General features: G+C 42.1%; 1 protein-coding gene across 5 annotated transcripts in view; it reads left to right on the top strand.

The window, feature by feature from the left end:
* DHRS7B (dehydrogenase/reductase 7B) overlaps window positions 1-12,893 on the top strand; it is a 165,103-nt gene that overhangs the window by 95,053 nt on the left and 57,157 nt on the right. For all 5 annotated transcript variants that reach the window (XM_075830017.1, XM_075830018.1, XM_075830019.1 and 2 more), the window contains one exon: window positions 4,993-5,174. In XM_075830017.1, the coding sequence (XP_075686132.1) occupies window positions 4,993-5,174 (182 nt within the window). The remainder of the gene's footprint in view (window positions 1-4,992; window positions 5,175-12,893) is intronic.

The following is a 12,893-nucleotide window of genomic DNA, read 5'->3' as shown; positions in this document are numbered from 1 at the left end:
AACTGTCAAAACAAATCACACATACACATATATGGTATCCCAGCGATCGTAACAACTTGACCAATAAAATGAACACATTAATTAAACCGCCGGATGAACGGCGTCCAAAGAAAATGCAAAAAACAACGGCAAAATTCTCTTTTCTCCCATTCCCCCCATAAAAAATAAAAGTTAATCTATAAGTCCTATGTACCCCAAAATAGTACTAATGAAAACTACACATTGTCCCTCAAAAATCAAGCCCACATACGGCCACATCGACGGAGTGCGGTGATGCAAAAACAAGTAATTTTTTTCTTTTTTTTATTGTGCAAATGTAGGAAAAACATATAAAACCTTTACATATTTGGTATTCCCGTAATCGTGCCGACCCATAGAATAAAGTTAACATGTTATTTACGCTGCATAGTAAACGGCGTAAATTTATAACGTGAAAATTAATGCTGGAATAGCTGCCTATTTTCAATTCTCTCCTAAAATAAAGTTAATAAAAGTTAATCAATATGTTATAAGCATCTAAAAATGGTACAATTACAAAATACAACTCGTCCCGCAAAAAACAAGCCCTTATACGGCTATGTCGACGGAATAAAAAAAAAGTAACGACTCTTGGAATGCGACCGTGAAAAAACTAAAAATAATCCTTGGTCATTAACGTGCAAAATGGCCCGGTCATTAAGGGGTTAATAGAAAACTACAGCCTGATTGGTTTCCGTGGCAACTGCTTTTCTAAATAAATATTTGGATGTCTTTCCTTCTATAGTGTTGACACCTAAGGTTGTTAAATTGTTTGTATCGGAGATCTTTCACTAGCCCCTGAATCACACATAATTGTGCACAGTTGGGGTTGACTTTATTTGTCTACCAATTAGTTAACCCCCTCCCGATATCTGCCACATATATACGGCGCTGTCGGGAAGGGGTTCCCGCAAACCGCAGTACTGTTATGTCACAGTGATAGTCCGGACTCAGAAGCGGAACCCGCACTATCACCGCCGGGTGTCAGCAGTATATTACACTGACCCCCTCCTGTAATAGCCAGGACCCGAGCTATTCTCTATTCTGGCCAGTTAACCCTTCAGATTCTGCGCTCAATAGAGAGCGCAGCATCTGAGGGGTTTTTACCCGACCGGCACGCCAGCGACGCAATCGCTGGGTTGCTATGGCAAATAATGGCCTCTGTGTCTGCCTTGTACGGAAGCCGATAAGGACCCGCTGAAGCGGGTCCTCCTCGTCTTGCTGTCCGTGCATAACTGACAGCTCTAATACACTGCACTACGCTATACTTACGTAGTGCAGTGTGTTAGAAGAGCGATCGGGGCTTCAGGCCTTAAAGTCCCCTAGTGGGACAAATAAAAAGTAAATAAAAATGTTGCAAAAAAAAATACAAGTTTCAAGTAAAAAAAAAAACAAAAAAAAAAAAACTTAAAAAATGAAAAAAACTATACATAATTTATATTCGCGCTTGTAACGACCCAAACTATTCTGTCAGGGTAAAAGAAAATTATGAAAAACAACGCCAAAATCCTTGTATTTAAGTCATATCTCTCATAAAATCTTGTAACAAGTGATCAAAAAGTCACATTTACTCCAAATCAGTACCATTAAAAACGACAATCCGTCCCGCAAAAAAAAATCCCTAAGGCCTCATACACACGATCGTAGCAATGTGCACGCCCGTGATTTTCGGGTCGGCCGGCAGCCGACTGTCAGCTGCAAGCCGCCTGCAAATCGCGGGCAATGCACATGGCCGCGGCCATTATTTTCAATGAGCCCGGACCGTAGAAGACGGCCGTAAGAAGACATGTCCGTTCTTTCTGCAGTGCGGGCTCCCGGGCCATGCACAGACGGTTAAAGCTACGGTCGTGTGCATGGCCCCATAGAAATTAATGGGGCCACAATTCTCCCATGGATTTTCGGGGGAATTGCGGCCGCAAAAGCATGTTCGTGTGCATGGGGCCTAACAGCTTTGTCCACGCAAAAAAAAAGTTATGGGTCTTAGAATGTGGTGACACAGAAAATAAATGATTTTTTTTTTTTTTTAAAAAGTGATTTTATTGTTCAAAATCTGCAATACATGGAAAAAAAACTGACAAATTGGTATTGCCGTAATCGTATCGACCCGCAGAATAAAGTTAACATAAATCATTTATGGGGCACGGTGAATGCCAAAACAAAAAACATTAAACTATTCCAGAATTGCTTGTTTTTGGTAATTTCCTCTTCCAAAAAATGAAATAAAAAGTGATGAAAAAGTAGTATGTGTCCCAAAATGGTACAAATAAAATCTACAGCTTGTCTTGCAAAGAACAAGCCTGCACACTGCTCCATCAACTGAAAATAAAAAAAAAGGTTACGGCACTAGTAATGCGGTGATGAAAAAACATCCCGATGTGCAGGCTGGAGGGGAACATTTCTTCAGTTTCAGGGCCATTGTATTTAGGAACTAGGAAGATAAGGGACATAGCACATCTGCTGGAAGTGGGGGCGCCCGTAATATACCAGGGCAAAACTTTCCCAGCAAAATTTCCCAAACTACAAGGGAGAAAGTCCTCAAAAGGTTCAGAGTGTTACAAAAGGGGCATAAGAAAGAATACAGTTTATCAGTACGACCCCGGCCTGTGCATAACGGATTACTTCACACAGTACAACGCATCTATGGATGATTTTATTATTTACCCCATTATTATACCCTCTTATTATGCCCTGACGTACTGCACACAGATTACATATGCCCCCACATTATAAACTGAAATACCAGTTAAACCCCAAACATAACTACTACCAAGCAAAATCCATGCTCCAAATGGCGCACCTTCCTTTCTTAACCTTACGGTGTGCCCAAACAGCAGTTTACGTCCATAAGTAAGAAATTACCATACCCGGGAGAACCTGCTTAACAATTTATGTGGTAAAATTCTCCAGTGGCACAAGCTGGGCACAACATATTGTGCAGTAAATAGGCAGATCAATGGAAAAATTAACATTTTCACTTTGCATCATCCACTGCGTATTAATTTCTGAAAAACACCTGTGTGGTCATACACCCCTTGATAAATGCCTTTAGGGGTGTCGTTTCTAAAATGGGGTCACTTGTTTTCTTTTGGTATAGGGGTTTTGCGAATGCGACATGGTGTCCGTAAAGCATTCCAGCAAAATCTATGCTCCGAATGTCAAATACAACTCCCCTTTCTTCTGAACCCTCCCATATATGTAAACAAAAGTTCCTAGCCACATATGGGGTGTTACCATACTCTGGCGAAATTGCTTTACCAATGTTGGGGTGCTTTTTCTTTTATTCCTTGTGAAAATTAAAAGTGTTGATCTAAAACTACGTCGTATTGGATAAATAATTTCCTTTTCACAGCATAATTCTAATTTATTCCGCAAAAAACCTTGGGTCAAAATTCTCACTATACTCCTAGATGATTCCTCAAGGGGTGTAGTTTGCCAAGTGGAGTCACTTTTTGTGTGATTCCACTAAACTAGTACTACAGGGGTTCAGCGAATGTGACATGGCACCCAGAAACCATTCCAAAATCCAAATGGCACTCCTTCCCTTCTGAGCCCTACCGTGTGTCCAAACAGCAGTTTATGACTACATATGGGGTATTGTTTTACTCGGGAGAAATTGCTTTACAAATGTTGGGGTGCTTTTTCTCCTTTTAGTCCTTGTGGAAATGGGAAAAAAATTAGCTCAATCTATGTTTTCTTGGGAAAAAATTTTTATTTTCACAGCCTAGTTCCAATAATTTCTGCAAAAAAACCTGTGGGATCAAAATGCCCATATGCCAAAATTCATTAGGTGCTTCTGAGGTCTGTGTTTCAGTCCATTAGCACACTAGGGCCATATGTGGGATATTTCCTGAAACTGTAGAATCTGGGCAATAGTGAGTTGCGTTTCTCTGGTAAAAAAATGGATTAAAAATGAATTTCTGCAAAAGAAGACATTTGTAAATTTCACCTCTACATTGCTTTAATTCCTGTGAAAAGTCTAAAGGGTTAAGAAACATTCTAAATGCTGTTTTGAATACTTTGAAGTTTTTAAAATGGGGTAATTTTTTGGGGGGTTTCTAATATATAAGGCCCTCAAAGCCACTTCACAAGTGAACTGGCCCCTGTAAAAACATGCTTTTTAAATTTTCTTTAATGTGAGAAATTTCTGCTAAAGTTCTAACCCTTGTAAGGTCCTAGAAAAATAAAAGGATGTTCAAAAAAATTATGCCAATCTAAAGTAGACATATGGGGATGTTAATTCGCAACTATTTTGTGTGGTATAACTGCCTGTCTTACAAGCAGGTACATTTACATTTAGAAAAATGCTAATTTTTGCAGTTTTTCAATAAGTTTTGGTATTTTTCACAATTAAATACTGAACATATCGAGCAAATTTTACAATAAAGTCGAATGTGTCACAAGAAAACAATGAGGCTCTGTTAGGAAGGTCAAAAGAGGCCACAGCGGGAAGGGGTTAAATTAACTTGTGTGTCCTGTAAAGGTATGTTCACACACGGTGTTTTCAGACGTAATTCGGGCGATTTATGCCTCGAATTACGCCTGAAAAAAATGCCTCTAATACGCCTGCTAACATCTGCCCATTGCTTTCAATGGGTTTTACAGTGTTCTGTTCCCACAAGGCTTAATTTTACTCTTCGCTGTCAAAATACGGTGGGTAAAAAGACGCCCGTGAAAAAGAAGTGCATGTCACTTCTTGGGAAGTTTTTGGAGGCATTTTTCATTGACTCAATTGAAAAACCGCTCCAAAAACTGCCGTAAAATACGCCGCAAAAAAACGTGAGTGTCTACAAAAACGTCTGAAAATCAGGAGCTGGTTTCGACTGAAGATCCAGTGTTCAGCTAAAAAACAAAAACTTCTAACACATGAAATATAGGAACCATTATATGGGCGTTCAGCCTTGCAGATGTCGTAAGAGTTATCCTTCAAGTCATTAAACCTTCAACATGTGTTTGTTTGTTTTTTTCCTCCATCAGGAAGGGCATTTGTGACTCAAAGCGTAAGCTGATGGATCTGACGTCATGGGTCATTATTCCTTTCCTGTTTAGCAGTATTGGGGTCTACAGTCTGTTAAGACTCTTGAAGAAGCTGCGTAGCAGTGCTTACATCCAAAATGCTGTTGTTGTCATTACTGGTGCTACATCTGGATTGGGCAAAGGTAAGACATTGGTGTCTGACTAATTCTATCTCTATAAACACTCATACAGAACTGTCCAAAAGACAGACCTTTTTAGAGAAACTTCTATAACTATGTGCTTGTCCCTGTTTGCTGTTTACACCTTTTTTGGGCAATGCCTGATAACAATATGACATCTAGATACTTATATCGATACAACAGTGTTCCCCAACCAGTGGCTTGGAAGCCACATGTGGTTCTCAGGGCTGCTACAAGTTTGGGAGCAACATAAAAGGGGCTTAAGTAATTTTGAGTCCTAATTGTACCAGGGATGTTATAGTATTACTGAAACTTGGCTCTAGAGTCTAAACCAGGGGTTTCAAGCACGCGGGCTGCATGCGGCCCCTGGGGCTGTCATCTGCGGCCCGCGGGACACAGAGTCGCTAGTATCGGCTCTGCTCCGAGACTCTGGAATTCCCTGACATCGCTGTCCACATATGAACAGCGATGTCTGGGGCTTCCCCAGAGCCGGAGTCCCGGGCAGAGCGCTGGTGTCTGCTCTGCTCCGGGACTCTGTGGAATTCCCTGACATCGCTGCGCATATATGGACAGTGTGTCAGGGTCTTGCCCAGAGCGGAGCAGAGCGCTGGTGTCTGCTCTGCTCCTGGACTCTGTGGAATTCCCTGACATCGCTGTCCACATATGAACAGCGATGTCTGGGGCTTCCCCAGAGCCGGAGTCCCGAGCAGAGCGCTGGTGTCGGCTCTGCTCCGGGACTCTGTGGAATTCCCTGACATCGCTGTCCACATATGAACAGCGATGTCTGGGGCTTCCCCAGAGCCGGAGTCCCGAGCAGAGCGCTGGTGTCGGCTCTGCTCCGGGACTCTGTGGAATTCCCTGACATCGCTGTCCACATATGAACAGCGATCTCTGGGGCTTCCCCAGAGCCGGAGTCCCGGGCAGAGCGCTAGTACAGGCTCTGCTCCGGGACTCTGTGGAATTCCCTGACATCGCTGCCCATATATGGACAGTGTGTCAGGGTCTTCCCCATAGCGGAGTCCCGGGCAGAGCGCTATTATCGGCTCTACTCCGGGACTCTGGGGCTTCTCCAGAGCAGGAGTTCCAGTGATGTCAGGAGCACAGCTGGAGTCCCAGGAAGAGCCTACTAGCGCTCTGCCTGGGACTCCAGCTCTGGGGTTGCCCCTGACATCTCTGTCCATATATGGACAGTGATGTCAGGAGCAGAGCTGGAATCCCAGGCAGAGTACCAGAAGCGGCTCTGCTCCGGGACTCCAGCTCTGGGCAAGCCCCTGACATCACTGGGGCAGCCTCTACAGAGGGCACTGTGGCAGCCTCTACAGAGGGCACTGTGGCAGCCTCTACAGAGGGCACTGTGGCAGCCTCTACAGAGGGCACTGTGGCAGCCTCTACAGAGGGCACTGTGGCAGCCTCTACAGAGGGCACTGTGGCAGCCTCTACAGAGGGCACTGTGGCAGCCTCTACAGAGGGCACTGTGGCAGCCTCTACAGAGGGCACTGTGGCAGCCTCTACAGAGGGCACTGTGGCAGCCTCTACAGAGGGCACTGTGGCAGCCTCTACAGAGGGCACTGTGGCAGCCTCTACAGAGGGCACTGTGGCATTATCTACAAGTGGGTGTGTGGCAGTATCTGAAGAGGACACTGGCATTATCTAGGGGTGTGTTGCATTATCTACAGAGGGCACTGTGGCCTTATCTGCAGAGGGCACGGTGGCCTTCTCTACCGAGGGCACGGTGGCCTTATCTAGGGGTGTGTTGCATTATCCACAGAGGGCACTGCGGCAGCATCCACAGAGGGCACTGCGGCACTATCTAAAAAGGGGCTGCCCAATCTTGACATGTGTGCTAACTGAGCCGCCGGACTTAAACTGGACACTTAAACTGGAAAGCTGGATTGTTGAAATAAGCACGTGGAGAAATATCTCAAATTTTAAACCTAGCTCTATTATTATAGTAATGTAGTATTATTATTCTAGTAATATAGTGTTTATAGTAGTTCAAATAACTAATTGATTAACAATAATTTTGTATTGCATCAAATTTGAAAGTTATGCGGCCCGTCAACTTCCCATTTTTTCTATATGCGGCCCACTTACCCGGCCGAGTTTGAGACCCCTGGTCTAAACCATATGACTGGCAATTAAAGATAGGGCAAGAACCAAATGATATCCGTAATAGACTTTTCACCTCTGTGGCTCAAAATCTGGTACAAAATGTTGTATGCGATGCCAAACTATACCATGTTATTCTGATAAAAGGATTACTATAGAACAAACAGACACATCCGTGTATACAGATGTTATATTCAGGATTGTCGAGTCCTGTGTGCTAGCTTCAATGCTTCATACTGTGGCCATTGGCTAAATAGATTGCATACCCTGACGCAGCAGGAAATACAATATTGTTTTACCATCGGGATGTTGGCTGTTAACCCCTTCCCGCTATTGGGCGTGACTGTACGTCCGGAAACCAAGTGAGTTCCCGCAGACGGGCGTACAGTTACGCCCTGTAGATAAAGGGTGCACAGGAGCTGTGCGTGCTTTATCTTCAGCGGCTGTCAGCTGTTATACACAGCTGACATGCCGCTGCGATGGCTGTTACCGCCGAACGCAGCCATTTAACCCCTTCAATGCGGCTGTCAATGACGTCCGCCGCATTGAAGTGGTTTACAGAGGGAGGGAGCTCCCTCTGTACCCCCGGGCCCCCCCGTGATGGATCGCGGGTGGCGATGGTTGCTGTGGCAACCAGGAAGCTGTTGCTAGGCTTCCTGGTTGCCCACGAACGGAATCAGAAGACCACATCTTCAAGTCCCCAGGTCAGTGTACAAGAAAAAAAGTTAAAAAAAATGTTAAAGAAGAAATAAATAAATTAAATAAATAATAAAAACAACAATCGCCGTGTTTCCCTGATCAACTCCTTTATTATTAGAAAAAAAATGAAAACATGAAAAAAAAACTATACATAATAGGTATCGCCGCGTTCGGAACGGCCTGATCTATAAAAATGACACATTATTTTTACCGCACGGTGAACATTGTAAAATTTTTTAATAAAAAACAATTATAGCATTTGATTTTTTGGTCATAGTTGTCTAAAAAAAAAAAGTGGTCAAAAAGTTGCAAGTAACGCAAAATGGTACCAATAGAAACTACAGTTTGTCACGCATAAAACAAGCCCTCCCGCAGCGATATCAACGAAAAAAGTTATGGCTGTCAGAAAATGGCGACACTAAAACATGTTTTCTTTAGAAAAGAGTATTTTTATTGTGGGAACGTAGTGAAAGGTAAAATAACGATATAAATTTGGTGTCGCTGTAATCGTATCGCCCCGCACAATAAAGTGAACATGTTGTTTATACTGCACGGTGAACACTGTAAAAAAAAAAACGTGCTAGAATGGCTGTTTATTAGTTTCCTCATCTCCCAAAATATGGAATAAATTGTGATAAAAAAAATAATCGCATGTACCCCAAAATGGAACCAATAAAAATTACAGCTCGTTCCACAAAAAACGCGCCCTCACATAGCTCCGTCAACGGAAAAATAACACGTTATGACTCTCAAAACGCAATGATGCAAAATGACGGCCCAGACTAATTTTTTAGGTCCAGTAGAATTTCACTAAATACCCCACAGGTGGACCTTGTAGATGAGCGAAGATGAGGAAACTTTAGGGCCTTGTGCGGCTTACAGGGCTAGTGAAGAAGTCATAGATTAGGCAATAACGGAGCGCAGATATATTATATAATACCCCAAAAACCCGGCCTGTGCATGAAGGATTAGTTTAAAGCGTACCACACCAATCCATGGATTATTCAGTCTCCCCATTATTACAACATCCTATTATGCCCTGATGCACTCCGCCCAGCTTACATATACCCTGATGTACTCCGCCCAGTTTACATATACTCTGATGTACTCCGCCCAGCTTACATACACCCTGATGTACTCCACCCAGTTTACATATACCCTGATGTACTCCTCACAGCTTACATATAGCCTGATGTACCCGCACATATTACATATACCCTGATGTACTCCTCACAGTTTACATATATCCTTATGTACTCCGCGCATATTACATATATCCTGATGTACTCTGCACAGCTTACATACATCCTGATGTACTCCTCACAGCTTACATACATCCTGATGTACTCCTCACAGATTACATATAGCCTGATGTACTCCGCACATATTACATATAGCCTGATGTACTCTGCACAGCTTACATAGACCCTGATGTACTCCGCCTAGCTTACATATACCTTGATGTACTCCGCCCAGTTTACATATGCCTCCACATTATAAGATAAAATACCACTAAAACACCAAGCAAAATCTACACTTCAAAAGCCAAATGGTGGTCCAACTAATCCTGGCAGTGTGCCCAAACTGCAATTTATGACCACATATGGGGTATTACTTTATTCTGGAGAACCCGCTTAACAATTTGTGATGTGTGTCTACGGTGGTACAAGCTGGGCACAACACATTGGGCACTGAAATTGCATATCTATGGAAAACAGCAATTTTCAATCTGCAACATCTATTTACTCATTTTTGCAAAACACTTGTGCAGTCAAAATGCTCACTACACCCCTAGATAAATTCTTTGAGGGATCTAGTTTCCAAAACGTGGGAATTTTTCGGGGGTACCACTGTACTGGTACTATAGCTCAATGCAACATGGTGTCAAAAAACGAATCTTGTAAAATCTCCACTCCAAATACTAAATGGCGCTCCTTCCCTTTAGAGCCCTGCTGTGTGTCCAAATAGCAGTTTATGACCACGTGTGGGGTATTTCCCTGTTCTGAAGAAGTTGCTTTACAAATGTTGGGGTGCTTTTTGTCCTTTTATTTGTTGAGAAAATGAAAAATTTTTAACTAATGCTACGTCTTATTGGAAAATAATGTGATTTTTCATTTTCACTGCCCAATTCTAATGAAATCTATGAAACATCTGTGGGGTCAAAATGCTCACTACACCCCTAGATTAATTTCTCAATGGGTGTAGTTTGCCAAATGGAGTAACTTTTGGGTAGTCTCCACTGTACTGCTACCTAAGGGGCTTTGCAAAAGCGACATGGCGCAGAAAAAACAATCCAGAAAAATCTGCTGTCCAAAAGCCAAATGGCGCTCTTTCCCTTCTGAGCTTTGATGTGTATTCATACAGTACTTTATTACCACATATGGGGTATTTCCGTACTCTGGAGAAGTTGCTTTACAAATGTTGGGGTGCTTTTTCTCCTTTATTTGATGTGAAAATGAAACATTTTGACCTAAAGCTACGTCTTAGTGGGAAAAAAAATTTTTTTCATGTTTACTGCCCAATTCTAATAAAATCTATGAAACACCTGGGGTGTCAAAAGGCTCACTACATCCCTAGTTGAATTCCTCTAGGGGTGTATTTTCCCAAATGGAGTCACTTTTGGGGGGTTTCCACTGTACTGGTACCTTAGGAGCTTTACAAATGCGACATGGTTCAGAGAAATTAATCCAGCAAAATCAGCGCTCCAAAAGCTAAATGGCGTACCTTCCCTTCTGAGTCCTGCTGCTTGCCCAAACAGCAGTTTATGACCACATGTTTGGTATTTCCGTACTCTGGAGAAGTTGCTTTACAAATATTGGTGTGCTTTTCCTCATTTATTTGTTGAAAAAAATAAACATTTTGAGGTAAATCTACATCATATTGGAAAATAATGTAATTTTTCATTTTCACTGCCCAATTCTAATGAAATCTATGAAACACCTGTGGGGTCAAAATGCTCACTACACCCCTAGATGAATTCCTCAAGCGGTGTAGTTTCCAAAATGGGGTCTTTTTTGGGGTGTTTCCTTTATTTTTAGACCACAAGACTTCTTCTAACCTGACATGGTGCCTGAAATATAATTTAAGAAAAGGAAGGCCCAAAAATCCTCTAGGTGCTTCTGGGGCTTTTGTTTCAGTCCAGTAGCGCAGTAGGGCCACATGTGGGATATTTGTAAAAACTTCAGAATCAGGGCAATAAATATTCAGTTGTGTTTCTCTGGTAAAAACCTTCAGTATTACAGGAAAAATGGATTAAAATGGAATTTCTGAAAAAAAAATAATTTAATTTGCAAATTTCCTTTCCACTTTGCTTTAATTCCTATGAAACGCATAAAGGGTTAAGAAACTTTCTAAATGCTGTTTTGAATACTTTAAGGGGTGCAGTTTTTAAAATGGGCTGATTTGTGGGGGTTCCTAATAATATATAAGGCCCTCAAAGCCACTTCAAAACGGAACTGGTCCCTAAAAAATAGGCTTTCGAAATTTTCTTGAAAATGTGAAAAATTGCTGCTAAACTTATAGGCCTTGTAACGTCCTAGAAAAATAAAAGGCTGTTCAAAAAATAATGCCAATCTAAAGTAGACATATGGGAAATGTTAGCTAATAACTATTTTTTGTGTAGTATAACTATCTGTCTTACAAGCAGATACATTTGAATTTTTAGAAAATGCTAATTTTTTGCAAATTTTCTAAAGATTTTGGTGTTTTTCACACAAAAATATTGAATATATCGACCAAATTTTTGCACTAACTTAAAGTACAATATGTCACAAGCAAACCATCTCCGAATCGTTTGGATAGGTAAAAGCATTCCCAAAATATTACCACATATAGTAACACACATCAGATTTAAAAAATGAGGCTGTGTCATAAGGTCCAAAAGTGGCTGCGTCCTTAAAGAGGCTCTGTCACCAGATTTTGCAACCCCTATCTGCTATTGCAGCAGATCGGCGCTGCAATGTAGATTACAGTAACGTTTTTATTTTAAAAAAACGAGCATTTTTGGCCAAGTTATGACCATTTTTGTAGTTATGCAAATGAGGCTTGCAAAAGTCCAAGTGGGTGTGTTTAAAAGTAAAAGTCCAAGTGGGTGTGTATTATGTGCGTACATCGGGGCGTTTTTAATACTTTCACTAGCTGGGCGCTCTGATGAGAAGTAACATCCTCTTCTCTTCAGAACGCCCAGCTTGTGACAGTGCAGATCTGTGACGTCACTCACAGGTCCTGCATCGTGACGGCCACATCGGCACCAGAGGCTACAGTTGATTCTGCAGCAGCAACAGCGTTTGCAGGTAAGTCGATCTTACCTGCAAACGCTGATGCTGCTGCAGAATCAACTGTAGCCTCTGCTGCCGATGTGGCCGTCACGATGCAGGACCTGTGAGTGACGTCACAGATCTGCACTGTCACAAGCTGGGCGTTGTGAAGAGAAGAGGATGTTACTTCTCATCAGAGCGCCCAGCTAGTAAAAGTATTAAAAACGCCCCGATGTACGCACCTAATACACACCCACTTGGACTTTTACTTTTAAACACACCCACTTGAACTTTTGCAAGCCTCATTTGCATAATTACAAAAATGGTCATAACTTGGCCAAAAATGCTCGTTTTTTAAAAATAAAAACGTTACTGTAATCTACATTGCAGCGCCTATCTGCTGCAATAGCAGATAGGGGTTGCAAAATCTGGTGACAGAGCCTCTTTAAGGGATTAAAGGAGTTTACAGTAAAATATAGACAACAATGTGTTTGATCTTTCTTGTGAAAGTACTTGGATATATTTGTGTCCTCTAAGGCAGTGGTTCCCAAACTTTCTGAGTCCGAGTCTTTTGTTTGGGACCCCCACTACCGTACTAAGCCCCATTTCGTCTGAGATATGTGAACATTATTCATAATTAGATGCCTGTACTTAGCTC

Source organism: Rhinoderma darwinii, chromosome 6 (assembly GCF_050947455.1).
Source record: "Rhinoderma darwinii isolate aRhiDar2 chromosome 6, aRhiDar2.hap1, whole genome shotgun sequence".
NCBI classification, from domain to species: Eukaryota; Metazoa; Chordata; class Amphibia; order Anura; family Rhinodermatidae; genus Rhinoderma; species Rhinoderma darwinii.
The sequence above is the reverse complement of the archived record's forward strand: the minus strand, read 5'-3'. Positions and strand labels throughout refer to the sequence as shown.